Consider the following 17,725-nt stretch of genomic DNA (forward strand, 5'->3'; position numbering starts at 1 on the left):
TCTGTGCTTTTGGCATCTTATAGTTGTGTACACTCTTATGTGGATCCTCTATTATATTCTGTTGATCTCCATATCTGAGGTTTTGTTGTTATTGTTGTTTGCCATTACCGTGCTGTTTTTGTTACGGTGGCTCTTTAGCATAACTAGAAATCAGTTATGGTTATACCTTAAGCAGTGCTATTTTTCTCAGGTGGAGTCTTGTTCTTTCTTGTGGGGCGCTCTGCAAGCAGCACAGTGTTAAGAAAAAAGGGAGTCCGGTTCAACACAACTCAGTAGCCAGTGTTGTTTTAAAGTGACACTAGGTAGTTTGTTTCAGGCATATTTAAGCACATCACAGTTTGGGGTAAAGTATTCTTGTATTCTGGGTTGGCAGTTGTCTTTCAGAACTTGAAAGACACCATTACAAGCTTTTTGACTCTTAAAATTCAGTTGCCCCTCTGCTCTCCTGATAAGCTAGGCTGCCGTGATGTGTGACTTGATCTTCTTTAGCTTGCTGCTTTCAGTTTGTTGTTTAATTATGCGGTGACTGAGGAGCTTCTTTTCTGGTCTTGTTTGGCCCTAAATGCCTCCTGTAACTAGGCTGGCATCTTTCCTAACGTGAAGAAATCTTATTAATGTTCTCTCTCCCTTTAAAATGAGATTTTTCTCCTATGCCTGTATTTGATCTTTACAGAACGTCACACATTTTTATAAATTCTCACTAGCAACTTTATACTATGTTGGGTTGCTCTTGTTCCTCCATTTTCTCTCCTCTCCTTGATCCATTCAGTTGGTGAAACTTTGCAGGGAGCTTTTTGTTTTACCTATTTCCATTCCCAGCATTGCAGATGACTGATTTTTAGTATTTCCATCTCTGGAATTCCTCTTTAGAGCCTTACATTGCCTTCTCTGTTTTGTTCAATTCTTATGTTTTTATTCAGCAGCTTATGTTGTTTGATATCTTCAAGTATACTTATCTTCTATGTTCTCTGCCAGGGGTTTCATGTAATTCATTCATACCAGATGCCATTACTGTAGGATTAGCAATTTTTGAAAAGTTTTTTTTTCCAGTTTCTTAGGTTACTTCTTTAGCGTTCACATATCCAGAATAATTTCATTGCTAGGAATTTTTCTTTTTTAATAAGCACATCTTATGTGCAAGTGAGACTTAGATATGGTAGAGTTGAGGATTAGTTCAGAAGGGAGTTCTGTTAGTAGGCTCTGTTTATTTCCTGAGGTGAATATAGTAACGACAGCACTCCTTTGAATTGAGTCTGTTGGAGAATGAACTACCGCTGATAATAGTGGAGTATTTTAGTTAATGAGGTTAGGATTGGGATCAAAGTAGGGTGGGTGAGGGTAAGAATAAGTATGAGTTCAGCTTTGAGGAAAGAATCAAGGAGAGGGAAGGTGAGATACTGTTAGGGTTCACAGATAGTAGGAATTGGTAAGGCTGTGGAAGGTTATAATTGAGAGGCCAAAAGAGGAAGGATTAGAGATGAAAAAGGAAAAGACATTGAAGTAAGAGGTGAAGCATAGATGGAGGGTATAGTTAACAGAAAGCCTAATGGGTGAAGAAACGTGGCAGTCTCCAACTTAACAGCAGTAAACAGACAAAACCACCAAGAACCACATGCACAAGGATGGAGACTAAAGAATAGAAAATAAAAGAGTACAGTTGCATTGCCTTGAAAGGTGCAGCTCTCAGAGGCTCCACACGGGAGGGGTGCGGCGTAAATAGGGTGTTTACTCTCTGTGGTGTGTGCTTGTCCTTTCGTAGCCCTTGAGAGTAGGACAGTGACCCTTTCTTCCCGTCTTTTATCAGTCTGGACCCCCAAGTCTGCATCTCTAGTCAGATTCTTTTTGGAAAGGAAACTCTTACAGAGTTAACAGTGAAGATTCCATTCAGTAATGTAATTTTCTCCATGAGATGTTTTGTGCATTTTTGTTTGATGTATTGCAGGATTGATATGTCAAGGGAACAAAAGCTGTATCTATTTACATTAACATGAGATACCAAGGCAGGAGGATTGTTTGAGCTCAGGAGTTTGAGGCTACCATGAGAAACAAAGTGAGACCTTGTTTTTAAAAAAGATTCAAGAGAAATCTGTAGTGCAGACCCCTCCCCCCAAACTAGTTTCATTTAGGTTGTTAACAATATCTTGATGTTCTAAGTTATTATATCACAAATAGGTATATATTTATAGGCCAGTACAAAAATGGGGTTTCTAAGAGTGTGTTTTAGTTCTTACTATTTTGTTTTCTTTTTCAGATTTTTAATACACATACACACACACACACAAACACACACACATATACCCACGCGCATGCACATGTGTGTGTGTTTTTACATGTAGATATGTGTAGTTAAGTGCAGGTTTCCCTCAGGGACCCAGAGGCATTGGATCCTCGGAAACTAGAGTTAGAGTTGAGTTTGTGAGTCACCAGATAGTCGGTTCTGGGAACTAACTTTGGGACCATGAAGGAACAGCACATTCTCTTTGCCTCTTAGCCATCTCTTCAACTCTGTGTGTGATTTTTGTTGTTGTTGTTGTTGTTGTTTTGTTTATTTGCTTGTTTTGAGACAGGGTTTCTTTGTGTAACAGCTCTGATTATTCTGAAACTCACTCTATAGACCAGACTGGCCTTGAACTGAGAGAGATCCTCCTGCCCCTGCCTCCCAAGTGTTGGGATTAAGGTGTGAGCTGCACCACCATTACCTGTTTTAGTCCCGTCTTTTCATTTTTAAAAAGATGTGCGTGTATGTACACATATCTATATGTACTACTGCGTGTATGTATATGTACTACAGCTTTTCTGGTACCCAAATAAGCCAGGAGAGGACACCACTGACCCTTTGGAAGTGGTGTTGTAGGCATTCGTGAGCCACCGCTTTAGTGCTTGGAACTTGAGTACTCTTAACCACCGAGCTATCACTCTAGCCTTTTCAGTGTTTTCTGTCGCCATAACAAAATACTTGAAGAAAGATAGTTTATAAAGAGAAGAGGAGGTTTTGTTCTGAGGTCTGAGAGCCCTGCAGCAGCATCTGATCAGCTTTTAGTGAGGATTTCCATTCGAGAGCCAAAAGGTGAACTTTGAAATTGGCGTGCAAAGAGCCAGGGAAGCCCAGCTTATTTTGGACAACTGTTTTTGGTTTAAACTGTCTTAGCAGAAAGTACATTAATCCTTTCTTGAAAATGGAATCCCTTTAAACTAATTGCTCGTAAAGACCCCATTGCCTCTTAACGCTTAGGGTGGAAATCACATTTCAACACGAGTTTGGAAGAGTGACAAACCTTACCCTAGCTATAGGAAATTTTATCTTGAGTCTTTTCATGAAAACTGCATTATTGAACTTTGAAGAGCAGTGCACGACTGTGTTCATATGTTTGATTGTGAGATTTAGTTAAGTGTTATAACACATACTCTGCTCACCTCAATACACTCTGCCACCTAGCATGGCTGAGCTACTGAAACTACCCTGACCAAGACCATTAACCACCTTATTAGTTACGTGCAATGGGCGTGTGTTCTTTGAAGTTTTTGTTCTAAACCCCCCTCCCCCCCTCCGCCTCCTTTAGTTCCCCAAATACTGAACCATGTAACCAGGCCAGTGTTTTGAGACATTTTCTCCTTAAGTTGTGTGCTTTCTTCCCTTTGGCTTTTTCCTGGCCTCCGTGATCCTCCTTCTAGATCCTCCATTGTGGCTCTTTTCTTTCTGACCCATCTTTAAACATTAGTTTCTCATCTTTCTGATCATGTCCCTCTTTTCGCTCAGTACTCAGTTGATCTCCCTTGCACTCAATAGTTTGCCTGCAGTTGGCATCAGTAAGTTAAAGACTATTCAGTCTATACCCTGAGTTTAGCTGTAATATTGAGTGGTAGACCTGAATACTATGTGATAGCAGTTGCCCAAAATGAGCATTTTAAAAAGCTTAACTTTGGAGTTAAACTAGCTCAGGGGCAAGAATGTTTGCTGGACCCAAGTTCAAATCCCAGAACCCACATAAAATGCTGGATATGGTTGTGTGTGCTTCTAATCCCGGCACCAAGGACATGTATTTGAGAGTGATAGAACAGGAAACTTGACCCTCCTCCTTTGACCTCCTGTGTTGTGTGTACATAAGTATGTGTATACATCATACACACATACAGTATCTAGAAGCTAAGGCTTAAAGCTAAATGTATCGTGTTCTCTTTCCATCTTGCTGCTTCTCTTCTTGATGCCCCCCCTCTCTTTCTTAGTGGTTTTGTTTTGGGGGTTTTGGTTTTTTTTGTTGTTGTTTGTTTGTTTTTTGCTGTTCCCTGTTCTGAAAATTTTCCTGTTTTTCCTTGAGCTTCATTGGCTCATTGTCCCTGGTCTGGTTTGGCATTCTAGCATCTCTTGCAGTCTTCTCATCTCAAACTTTACAAGAGCAATAGTGTGTTAATAGGAAGTCCATTGGGTCAACTTACTCCTTCACCTCTTATGCCGTGTTTTAGCTACTCATTGATAAATAGTTGCTAACTTAAAGGATGTTTTAGGTCAGAGAGTGCAATCAGATTTTAGTGTTAGATATTATGGTGTGTGAGTGTTGCTCTAGCTGTTTAGAAGCTTAAACAGGGAAAAGTCAACTTAATTTGACCAGCATTAAATTAGTATCTACCTCATTTTTAAAAAAAGATTCATTTTTAGCTATATGTATATCTGGAGGAATATACATGCTGATTGCAGGGCCTACAGAGGCCAGATGACAGCACTGAATCCCTTGGTGTTGGAGTTAACAGGTAGCCAACAGATGTAGCTACCAGATCTGGATGCTGAGAACCACATGCTTCCTAACCACAGAGCCATTGCTCTAGTGTCTCTGCCTCATTTTTGAAAGATTTTTTATTAAAAAAAAAATACTTGTTAGACATTTGTAGTATTGTAGATTAGAGTAGATTAGACTTTTGAGTCTCTTAAGATTTAATGCTAGCTAGGCAATGGTAATGCACACCTTTAATCCCAGCACTTGGGAGGCAGAAGCAGGCAGATCTCTGAGTTTGAGGCCAGCCTGGTCTGCAGAGTGAGTTCCAGGACAACCAAGGCTACACAGAGAAACCCTATCTTGAAAAACAAACAAAAAAGATTCAGTGGTGAGAGCAATCACTTTTTAAATTGTGAGATAGTTTTATTGTGTGAAAAGATACATACTTTGTGGTATTACCAAAAGTTAAATGGATAAAGTATGTATTTGAATTTTATATATGTATGTATGCATGTAGCTATGTAAATATGTATATACATACAGGTACATAGCATTGTTTTTGGTAAACTCAGATATTTTTGTTTTTTTGAGATAAGGTCTCAGGTATTCCACTCTGATTTGAACCTGTAAGATACCTGAGGATTAACTGAACTCATGATCTTCATTTTTCTGCCTCCTAAGTACTGACTGGGATTACAGACATAACTTCAGATACCATGATATTATGCTATAATATCAATTAAGACTAACTTAATTTTTTTTTGTCTTCTAGATTGTATTTGTACCATACCAGTGGCGTATCCATATGCTTATCATTGTTCTTATCAATGCCTTCGTGTCTATCACGGTTGAGGTAAGCACCCAGTTTTGGGATTCTTGGGTGATTTAAAGGTGGCAGTGGTGGGGAGAACAGCTAATATTATACAGAAGCCCAAACTCTCATTTTAGGCAGATTGTTTCAACTTCCTGATCAGCCCTTTCTGCAGTTCTGTCTAGATTTGATGGAGTTGGATTTATGAATATAGGAGGCATTAGGTAGTGAGACGGCAGAAATGGGCAGTGAGTAGAGAGAAGAGTTTGTGTCCGTGCAGCTCACAGAGCCATCTGTTCCCAGTAGAAAGTCGAGTGTGCCGCTTGGAAAAATGGCTTGGGTTTAAATTGAAATGAGATGAGAGCATGGATATTTGTAGCTGATAATTTTACATTCTATAGAATGTGTATTTTCTATTCAAAAATCCTAGAAAGCACATTTAAGATCATGTTAGGATTCTTTTCCTACTGTGTAAGTTCATCTTTTATTCTTGTTATGTAGAGAATTATTTGTATTGTTTGCGATAAAATGTTTGTATAGATAATGTAAACAGAATTAATACTAGATATTAAATAAAAATAACTCTTTAAGGAAATGGCTATGAATCATCAACATTGTTAATTTAGAGAGGCACTGGGGATTAGAACCTGATTTGTAGAAAATTTAGTCTTGTTTTTATCAAGTATTTTATGACTTGTATTTGTTACAAAAGTTACTTAACCTTTTGTAGTATTTACTGAAGTTTTCCATATGAAAAGCAAATCACATTTTTTATATTAATGATGCAACATTGTGTGAATGTTAGCAAATGTGCATGTTGAAAGGAATGACCTGGCATTTTTAATTCTTAACTCACTGGAATATCTCTCAGAGCTTCTTCCTTGACACGGTCCTTTGGAAGGTTGTGTTCAGTCGAGACAAACAAGGAGAGTATCGTTTCACCACCACACAGCCACCACAGGTTGGAAACGAGCTGTTGATTACTGTTGATTCTTCACGTACATACTGGTTTTTCCACTTGTGTACTTTGTTCTGTTATTCTGTGTGTTCAGCTTCAGCCGCCTCTGTCGTGCCTGGCATTTCTTTTTCTTTTTTGGTAAGGAGTCCTAGAAAACTCAATACTTAATACAGGTTTTTTAGGACTTTGAGAATTTCGTAAGTCTCTTCCATTCCAATCCTCTGTATGTGTGTATGTGCTCACTCGAATGTCTCAGTCTGTCTTATCCTAAAAGATGAGAGTTAATTTTTTTTCCCCCAGAAGGGTTTCTCTGTGTAGCCCTGGCTGTTTTGGAATCACTTTGTAGACCAGGTTGGCTTTGAACTCCCAGAGATCTGCCCACCTACCCCTGCCTCATGAGTGCTGGGAATAAAGGCATACACCACTACCACCCAGCTGAGAGTTAATTCTGTAATTTTTGCCTGATTTATAGTTTATGTTTTATATGCTTTATATGCATGCTATTATATTTTCACTAGTCTGACTAGAAGGTAAATGACTGTTAGGTAAACAAATTTTTGTTTTTTCTTAGATAATGATAAGGAGACACTTTTTGCGATTTTATTTCTGTGTTTTTGTTCTGACAGTTGCTATGCATTAATTTAATGTGGCCTTTAGCTTTCCCTGACCAGTACCAGTCATTCAAAAATTATTTGCTCATTTCTGTGTAAGCAGTGATGAGGGCTTTTAAAGGTAGTGGAATAACTGTGATTTATCAGATAGCACAGAAATCTCTGGCAAAAGAAAAGAAAAGTTTGTTACCTAGTGTGAGGATATGAGGATGTTACAGTAGAGCCCCCTCTCCCCCTAGAGTCAGGGTTTCTCTGTAGCTTGGGAGTCTGTCCTGAAACTAGCTCTTGTAGAACAGGCTGACCTCAAACTCACAGAGATCCGCCTGCCTCTGCCTCCCGAGAGCTCTTGATAGAATGTACAGGTTAGTCTGTGGATTGCTGTCATTCAGTCATAGCCCTCCCTACGAGAACTTTAACATTTAACATCGCACCTTGCCAAAAGTTGTAGCATACAATCCCAGTACAGGAGAGGTGGGGGTAGAAGGAAAGATCATAGAGAGTTCAAGGACAGATTGTATTACATTAGAACCTATTTCCAAATGTTACCCTTTGTTCTTTATAACATGGGTGATGTTCCTTGCTAATATGTGTTCAAGGATTGGCATCTGACTTAGACCATCAACTCATTTTCATCACCTTTTACCTAAATGGTGACTTCCTGAGTTTTATGTTGGTAATTAAGCAGGCCTGAGATCCAGGTTAGATTCCAGGCTTGCTGTGTACGATGTAGAGTGCTACTCTGCTCTGTGCTGCATGGTGGAGTAACAGTGGTATGCAGTGACAGCATGAGTGAAGTCAACTCCAGTTTCTTTTTTCTCAAAGCAGTGCAATGCTTGTTTGTCACTAGTGGAGGGCAGGGCCGGAAAGAACTGTGGGCTCAGGTCCTGTAGCTGAGCCTCCTCTGTGATAATGACACAACTGTATTTTCTTTTGGTGACTTCACTATCATTACATTATTTCAGCTCAGAATGGCTCCGGTCACCCTTCTCGTGTGAGATATTAGTGTTGGAAAGGCACAGGCCTAGGGAAACATGCACACTTTTAACCTTCTCCAAAGAAATCTCTAACCTTCTCCAAATAGGAAGTGCGGGCATATTCTAAAGAGGGGTTTGCTTGCTTAAAAGATGGGTCTTTTAAGGTACAAAATATGTGAATTAGAAATGCCTTTTTCTTTTGGTTTTTGGAGACAGTTTCTCTGTGTAGCCAAAGTTATCTTGGAACTCAGATCTGCCAACCTCTGCCTTCTGAGTGCTGGGATTAAGTGCCACCCTACCCAGCTCAAAGAAATCCCCAGTTATTCAAGCACAATTAGAATGGCAAATATACATATTTTTTTACTACTGTGTTTTCAAAATTTGTAAATATGGTTCTTAATTTTTAAGTTTTTATTCATGTGAAGTTCTACCTCTAAAAATGCTCTTGGGAGGTAATAAAGATAACGGGTAGTCCATTAGCATGTGAGCTCAGCAAATAGACCCGTTCTGGATTAGTTCTGTGGTTTTAGAAGGCACTTTTTGGAGCTTTATTTTTAGGAAAGGAGAGTCCTTATCTTGGTGCATAAAGATTGTTTCCTTTAGTGATGCTTCTGTGTGAAGTGCTTTGCTTCTTGTTCAGGGGCAACTCTATCCAACTCCTCCTCTCCTCCCCCGCCAGGGAGTGGCAGTGTCTGTAGACAATTTTGGTCATCACACATAAGGGAGCGAGTTTGTTATTGACATATAGAATGGGTAGAGGCCATTGCTGCTGCTAAATAAATGTACTTTGGTACATAGACAACAACTCCTGCCGAAAAAGAATTATGTATCTCAGAGCTGCACCCATACTGATGTGGAAAGCTCTCCTGTAGATGAGAAGGAAGCAGAGATGGCTGGTGACGCTACCTCTACTGCAGGCGTGTATGCTGGTGTTGTTCTGCCACAGTCCTTACTCTGCACTGCCTAACCGGAGGTGCTCAGTTCAGAGAAGCCCATGAGATCCCAGACTGCAGCTCTCAGTGTTAGAGAAAGAACAACCCTTTTCTTTCGTATTCAGGGGCACTGCTGAGTTAGTTCAGGGCTGTAGGTTGCAGTCTAGGCCCCACACTAAACTGAGGTGGTTGAATTTGGAAGTCATGAGAGAACTAGAATCATGCTGTTGTGCACTGTGACCCTCTTGAGATTTTATGCCTGAGCTACGTTTTCTCTTTCGTGAAAATCTAACTGAGCAGTAGCCATTATGCAACCTGAAAAAAAATCTATTTGTAAATACCATTTGAATTTACTTAGATAGATTGGTAGGATGCTTGGATTATATTTGTTTTATAATGAGGATTGATATGAAAGATTTATGAAAATAACAATACACGCCATACATGGAAAAAAAATGCTTCGCAAATGACTGCTGGCCTTAAAGATCTGGGCATTAGAATGAGCAACTTGGAATATCTCAGAAGCAAGATTGTGACTGCAGACCTTTATAAACATTTGTTGGGTTTCTTTGTTGACCAGTGATATTCTTGCTCTTGTCTTAGAGATTCTGTTTTCGACTATCTTAACCATTCCAAATTAACTAAATCTAAGGATTCAGTGTTGTCCTCCTTCAGGAACTGAAACTGCGTTGAGGAGATCCAAGTGCTCATTCTAAGTTCCATGACTAAAATACCCTTTTTGTCACACAGCGACTGTCTTCCTTTGCTGTCATCTTTCCTTTCCTGATTTCTGTCTGTCATGACTGTAGCCTTTAATATTTTCTTCCAGTGAATTATGTTGTTTCAGGATGTGTGTGGTACATTTATGTGCAGTCTCATGAACCTTGTGGGTGGTATATTTATTGTTTGTGACATTTAGGGGAGCTAAGGTTACAGGAACAAACATGTTTTCTAATTATGATAGACTAGGGGGAATCTCAGGTGTTCTTTGTGACTTGATATACAATGACTATACATTGTTTTCAACAGATGTGAATATATATGTGTGTGGGTATATACATACACATATATATTAATATAAAAATATTAAAAGCAAACTGCACTTACGATGTCACTTATGATTGACTTTAATTCTATTGCGTGCCTTTATTTCCACAGGTGTAGAGCAGTGAATTTAGAGGGGAATGTGTGTGTCTGTGTGTGTCTTAGATTCCATTACTCTTGGCTCTTTGCCTGTTGTGCATCCCTTTCCATTCAGAGATCTCCTGTCTGCACAGACAAGCATGATGTATTTCTCTGTGATGCTTTAGCAGTGCTACTGTCAATGAAAGTGACAGCTTTCATATTTAGGAACAGTGCTCTTTTCCACAATTGGGCTGAAGAATCGAAGCACTGGGGAAGCAGTAAAATGCAGTAGTATGAGGTCATCTCAGATGACTGACTGTTGTGTGGTGCAGCTACACTGGGAAGGAAACTGCTGTTGCTTGATCACCTGAGGGATCCTGGGCATGGTGATTACTGGGTGGATTTGTGGTGGATTCTTTTTAAAGAAATAATGTAATACCACGCCCCACTTTGGGCTCCCCCCCCCTTTTTAATTTTTGATGTGGGGGTCTCTTACTGTATAACACTGGCTGGCCTTGAACTCACGTTATAGATAAGACCAGCCTCAAACTTGTGAAGATCCTCCTGCATACTGGTGTTACAGGCAAGTGCCATCATGCGCCACTAATAACTTTGGTTGTGGTGGTAATAGAGGTTACTGGATGTATAATCTTCAAATCCTTTAGTTTTCCCTAGAATGTAATATAACTTATCTGTGACTACAGTTTTGCCTTTAAATCCTTGGGAGTGATGCAGCTTAGTTTTATTTACATACTGAAAAAGAGAGGCAGATTCTTGATGGTTGTCTTACTAAAGTGGGAAAAGTGCTTTTATTTTGAAGTACTTTTGGTTCTTCCCATTGGCTACTACTTACCTTATTAATTGATGGATCAATCTGTTGAGTTAGAGGTTTCACTTTGTAGCTTAAACTGGCCCCAGACCTACTGTTTAGCTCAGGCTGGTATGAGCCCCAAAATTTCCTGCCTTGGCCTCCCTAGTACTAGGATTATAGGTACTATACATGCTTGGGTCCTGTTGGCCAATTAAGAAGTGTGTTTCAACTACGTATTCTAACACATTTGCCTTTCTTGCCTGTAGGTACGGTGGATGTTCATATTAGAATGTTCATCTGTTTTATTTCCATTTTGTAGGATTGCTTCCATTGAGGTTAGAGCCTAGTGTGGGCTGGGTTATTGGTTGGCAAAAGGATAACTGGGATATAAATTTTATTTGAAAGAAGCAATAACCAAGTAATTTACGGGCTGTTTTCAGAGGTGAAACTTCACTTGGAACTATTCTGTTGAGTTTATTTTCCTGCAAGAACTTTGTCTTCCTGTTCTCGAAGGATTATTTATTTAAGGTCATATTCATCAGTAATATTGTGATTGATCACAATGGTTTCAATTTAGTTTATTTCATGAATTTGTGTTTTGTCCACATGTGTAGTATATGTGCATCTATGTTCAGTGCCTGTGGAGGACAGAAGAGAGGGCATTAGAGCTCCTGGAGCTGAAGTTACAGGTGGTTGTGAGCTGCCGTGTGTGTGTGCTGGGAATTGAACTCAAGTCCTCTGAAAGAGCAGTTCTCTTTTATCACTGAGCCATCTCTCCTGCCCGGCTCACATCTTTTTCCCATTGTGGAGCGCTAAGGGAAACTTACTGGGAGAAAGCAGTTTTATATCATTGAGGGTATGGTGTTACTTGTTTTTTTTGTTTGTTTGTTTTTTTTTTGTTTTTTTAAACAGAATTACTATGTAGTTGTGTGAGTTGGGTTTTTATTGCTGTGATACCACGACCAAAAGTAACTTGGAGGAAAGGGCTTATTTGACCTAGAGACTACAGTCTATCATCAGGGGAAGCCAAGGCAGGAACTGAAGCAGAGGCTGTGGGGGAACATTGCTTACTGCCTTGTTTCCTGTAGCTTGCTCGGTTTGCATCTGGTGGCAGCACCCCCAGTCATCTGGTCCCTCCCACATTAATCTTTAATCAAGAAAATGCCCACAGACTTGCCTACAGGCATTTTCTCGATTGAGGCTTCTTGCCAATGACTCTGACCTGTCTGTTAACGTGACAAAAGCAAACCACCACACCACCCAAGCTGGGATTGCAGGTTTGTGCCATCATGCCTGGCCGGAGATGGGGACAGTGAGATTCTGGTGCTTACCTCAGGCTTTGTCTTTTGAAAAGGGTTATTAGCAGTAAGTGGCGTCTTTCAATGGTCACTTTCTTCTAAAAGTGATTGCTAGGTATCAGTATAAAAAAAATAGTTTGGGATAGAATTTGAGGATTTCCAAATTAAATATTAAAACTATTTCCTGAGTAGTTTAAAGTTACTTATAATATACTCGGTGTTTTCTGCTAGGGAAAGCCATTTAACTAGCACAAGGACACAAGAGGACATGTGCACAAAAGTAAAGGAGCTGGGAAAAGCCCTGTTTAAAAACAGTCTGTTCCTAAATTGAAAGCTGACCTTTTTGCATAAAGTTTTTCCTAGTTATTTGTTGTATTTAGAAGTTATTTCATATTGTTCTATGCACAGTGCATATGTTAACAAATAAGCCCTTACTCCGGATGTTTTTCCTTTCCCAGGAGTCAGTGGATCGGTGGGGAAAATGTTGCTTGTCCTGGGCCTTGAGCTGCAGAAAAAAGACACCAAAAGCAAAATACATGTACCTGGCACAGGAGCTCCGAGATGACCCTGAATGGCCACCTAAACCTCAGACCACAACGGAAGCCAAAACTGTAGTAAAGGAGAATGGATCATGTCAGATCAGCACCATAGCATAGCAGAGACTGTCTCTGCGTGCAAGTGACAGTATTCAGGAAGATGTGATGTTAGGTGTCAGAATGGCACTGTTTTAGTTTATATCCCTCTCATAAGACAGTAGTTGATTAAAAAAACAAAACCAGTAAAACGGCATTTGCCTCACAGTTATTAACTATCAGTCTGGCTAGATATTCATGCAGTAACCTAAATATGATATACACTTTATATTGGGTATGAGAGAGCTGTTAGGTTTTTTAAATTTTTGGCTTTTGACACTAGTCTGCCTCTTTAAATTTAATTTTCACAAACCCTTTATTAGCTAGTTCCTCTTATATATAGACCCTGAATTGGGACTGTTAAAAATTTATGGTTGTTAATTGTGATTAGCCTTCAGTGAAAATAGGTTGGAAGTCTGTTTTGATTCCAGTGTTTCTCCCAAAGAATTCTATGTTAAACATATACCAGTTTCTGAAGAAGGAGTGAGTTTGTGTGTTACTGTTGGTAGAGCATCTCAGGTAACTCCCATTTCTGGTTTTATATTCTGTGTGTAGACTGCCTGGTGTCACTTTCTAGCCAAAGGTGCTTCACTGCTGTCTTGATCTCCTTTGTAACATTGTGGGTCTCATGCCATGTCTGACATCAACAGCCCAGTTGGCCTCATTAAAAAACGTTTTTGTTTTTGTTTTTTTCCCACTAGAAAAGATTTATTTCTGAGTCAGGCGTGGTGGTACAGGCCTGTACTCCTGCACAGGAGGCTGAGGCAGGAGGAGTGTTCAAGGATAGCCTAGAGTAGCTAGTAAAGCCCTGTCTCCAAATACATGCATGCAGAGAGAGATGATCGTTTCCCTTGGTGGTAGACCTCGCATCTCTTCATACCCGCTGTTTGTTTTTCTTTCAGGATTTATATCATTTTAAATGCTTGCTCTCTCTGTTTTTAACCTAAAGGAATAGGATAAATTTGTTGTTTGTTTTGGTTGTTGTTGTTGGTTTGCTTTGGTTTTTGAGTTAGAGCTTAACCTTGGTATATGGCTCTCCTTTGGATAATGAGGCTTAAAGGAATAGTGAATACTGAGTTTGGCTTTTACAAAGCAATGTGAACTTGAGTAGAGCTTGTTTTATGCCATTAGGTGGCACCAGAGGTCAGCACATACCTGTTTTGTTACAAGTGAGCTTGAGAAAATAAAGTATACACATTTATTGAGCCAAAAGAAATGTAGAAAGCATTTTTCACACTTGTTTTATCTGATTAATGTTCAGTTCTCAAGGAACTTCCACAATGCCTTCCTAGGTAGGACTTGGGAGTTTAGTAGTGCCCATAGTTATGATGAACTTGGGGAGCTGGCATTGCTATAAAAAATGGACCCTAAATTAGTGAAGCAGTGTGAGGTTATTCTGTGTTCTTTCTTAGCTAACCACGTTACACTTTCCACTCGTAGTTGATCATACTGTCCCAGTACATGCTTACCAGTTTACCAGATGTTACCCAGATTTCTGGAACCATTTTTTTTCTTATTTTTTTATGTTACAGAGACCTGAATGATGTTTGATAATTGTAGAAAAAATGTAAATTATTCTCAGGATCACTGTTACTGCTATTGCCACTAGTGATTCTTACAAAACACATAATCGAATTTTTCCAACAAAATGTATATTACTATATGTTAGATGATAAGAACAATTGTCCCATGAATGATTCTATGAAGCTATGCATCTTAGACCTCTTGAGCTGTGAATTAGCACTATTTTCTATAATTACTTTTTCTCTGTTGTTTTATACTGTCCATGTTCATTTCAAATAATGCTCATATTATTCTTAGTGATTTTTCTGAATTGTTAAGTCTTATTTTTTGGTTTAAATATAGAAGCATATAATTAATTTCTAGCTGCAGCTTAGAAGCCCAATATTAATTGTATTTAACACCCTCAAGAGAATGGTCATAAAAGGCTATTTTTGACACACCCTTTTTAATATTTAGAGTTGATAAGGGTTTATATTTCATCTGTCCATGTTGTTCACAAAAGGAAACAAGGTTTTATGTAGGTGAGAGAAAGCATTTGTAGGAAGTTAGATTTGAACATAGACAGGGTAGGTTGTTCCAGTGAGGATATTGTTTGCGGAATGTCTGAGTTCAGACATGGGTCCTGCTTAGTACCGTAGGTAGACGGAGTCTTCTGTAGGTCACCGTCACATAGAGATTTGAGTTCTGGATTTTACATTAAATTATTTGAGTATATACAGACCTAAATTTTAAAATCTGTACATATATTATTTTGATGTATTAAGATTGATAATATTGCTGATTTAAATTTTATTTATGCACATACTTAAAGGACAGAAATGTCCGGGAAAGTAATTGTTAAATAATGATATGTAACTTTTTAACTTTTTAAATAAATAAGATTTTTTAATGTGGGTCTCCCTCAGGGTTGTTTAAAGTTGTTTTCCTCCATCAAATATAAACAAATAGTGGTAGCTGTTTTCTATCTTCTAGCACCAACTGCTGTATAGCAATGCTGCAAATAGTGCTTGGGTGAGAGTGGAAAAACCAACAATAAACCAATACTTTTATAAGTTTTATAAGCCTGAGATTTGGAAGATTTCCAAATTGCACTTGCATTTAAGTAAACCTGTTACTGTTTTTACACTATTTATTTGGTTTCCCATGTTGATGAAAGTTCTGCACAGTTTCAAAGGCATGGTAAATAATGTCATATATAGATAGATGTGTATTATATATTATATTATATGTGGAATATAATATAATATATAATACACATATGTAAAACCTGTTTCAAAAGCAGCAAAAGCTCATATGCAGTGAGGAGCAACATCTAATTTTATGCATGCAGATTTGATGTGTCTAAGAAAAGGGTTTTGTATATTTATGGTGGGAGGTTCTGGGAACTTTTAACGAGATAGGGTATTAACTTTTGTACAGTCTGGACATTTACATGTATTTTTAGTGTATTACAATTTGGTAATTATGTGCACATGAAATTAATAAAAGTTACTTCCTGTTATGATTTGTGAACTCCCTAAGACCGTGAATTTTTTAAGTAACTTTATATATCAGAAGTGATACCACATCTTTATATTTTTAAAATTGTATTGCTGCTCAAGAATGGTACCCTGATGTCAGAAAGGTAGATATTCATAATTGTACATTCAGCATTGTAAATAACCTCATGAAATCTTTTGATTGAAGCTATTCAAAATAAAAATTTTAATAAATTAAATTTTTATGGGTCTTTACATACTTGATTTTTTTTTTTAGTTATGTAAATGCAGCTTTCTCAGGACTTATTACTTAGTTTCTTTTTCTTCTTTTCCCTGATTTGGAATTACAGTACAGTGTTTCCATGTGACCCTTTGGCCTGTGACTTAGGGAAATTGCAGCAGTTACACATAACATAGATTCACGTATAGACATCAGGGGATGGGAGGGAAATGCTGAAATAATGCTAGAGACATAATCTGTGAGTAGTTGGATGGATCAGCAGTCATTATTAGTGTAGTGTGCCTTGGGCACCCATAGGAGCCCTTGAGGAAAGACAAGGATCCGGATTCCAGAGAAGCAACTGTGTTGACTTTAATTACCTGAGTGGGTGGTAGAGAGGAAGGCAGGTTTGCTATTTAGTACGACGGGCTGGTTGGGGGAAGGACTGACTGCAGATTGCAATTGGGATGGCAGTTTGGGGCTCTAGAGTTGCTTCTCTTGGGGAGAACTAGAGGAACCCATCAGACCTTAGAAGGCATTGTTTTGGCCCTGTAGTTCAGAACCTACTAGGTGGTGCCAGTTTAAAAGTCCATTGCGGGGCTTGAATATAGTTGGCTCTGTCAGCCCTGCCTAGCACGTACAAAGCCCTGGGCTCAATCTCCACTACAGGATGGGGGGGCGGGGGAGTGAGGCAACAGTCTGTGTGCTTGTATACATCGAGGGGGCCTCTTTCCCAGCTTACTAAATATTTACTGTAGGAAGCACTTCTTAACCACTCCCCCCTCTGTAATCTCAGTTGAGTGTTGTATATATAATGGGTGTCTTGAGGTAAGTTCTGCTTACCAGTATATGGCTGACCAGCATGCTCCAGGAATCTCTGACTACCATGCTTGACTTCTCCTGTGAGTTCTCGGAATGTGTTGAGTCTTCATGTTTGTAAGGCAAGCATTTTTCTGACCGCACTGTCTCCCTCAACCTTGGATCTTTGTTCCTAAAACAGTTGAAGAATCATGAACTTTGTTAAAAATGGAAATTAGTGATATAAGTACATTTAAAGTAACTCTGCCTCTTAGGTACATACAAAGGAACCTGCTTATCTCCTAGAGATCTGAATGCTAAGGAAAAAAGCATTAGAGCATGAACTGGTGGGGCTATTCTGCCTTGGAAGGATTTCTTAATAACACCTGTGACTTGACAGTGGGTTCATAGTATTAAGAATGTCTGCATATATAAAATTGAAAACAGTTGGGTATCGTGCTACAGTCTCTGTGATCCCAAAATTCGGAACACTGAGGCCAGAAGATCATAAATTTGAAGATAGCCTGGGCTACTTAGCAAGACTGTCTAAAAGAGGAAAAATAGATGTGTGGAAAGGAAAATCCAAGTTTCTCAAAAGCTGAAGCACAGGTGACACTTCATTGTAAAAAAAAAAAAAAGAGGTCCAAGTTCATCATAAACAGAAATGCGAAGTTCAAACCCATTGAGACATTAGGTTGGTGCACTGCTGTGCGGTTTTGCCCTCTTTAGGTTGGGCCTGAGCTGTGCCAGGTGAGGGATAGGCATTCATGAAAACAATATGATTGACAAAGATTGAAAGACTGCCAAGCATAAGCAAGAGACGTGAGCATAAGTACACTCATGA

General features: G+C 39.0%; 1 protein-coding gene across 7 annotated transcripts in view; it reads left to right on the plus strand.

The window, feature by feature from the left end:
- The window catches only part of Atp13a3 (ATPase 13A3), an 84,171-nt gene extending 68,069 nt beyond the window's left edge, over window positions 1–16,102 (plus strand). For 5 of the 7 annotated variants that reach the window (XM_048453957.3, XM_048453960.3, XM_048453962.3 and 2 more), the window contains 3 exons: window positions 5,482–5,562; window positions 6,392–6,481; window positions 12,688–16,102. In XM_048453957.3, the coding sequence (XP_048309914.1) occupies window positions 5,482–5,562; window positions 6,392–6,481; window positions 12,688–12,885 (369 nt within the window). In that variant the 3' untranslated portion in view covers window positions 12,886–16,102. The remainder of the gene's footprint in view (window positions 1–5,481; window positions 5,563–6,391; window positions 6,482–12,687) is intronic. The other 2 variants (XM_048453961.3, XM_048453963.3) reach the window with 1 other exon arrangement.
- The last annotated feature ends 1,623 nt before the right edge of the window (window positions 16,103–17,725 follow it).

The sequence above is a fragment of the Myodes glareolus genome, chromosome 2 (genome assembly GCF_982192425.1).
Source record: "Myodes glareolus chromosome 2, mMyoGla1.1, whole genome shotgun sequence".
In the NCBI taxonomy this organism is placed as follows: domain Eukaryota; kingdom Metazoa; phylum Chordata; class Mammalia; order Rodentia; family Cricetidae; genus Myodes; species Myodes glareolus.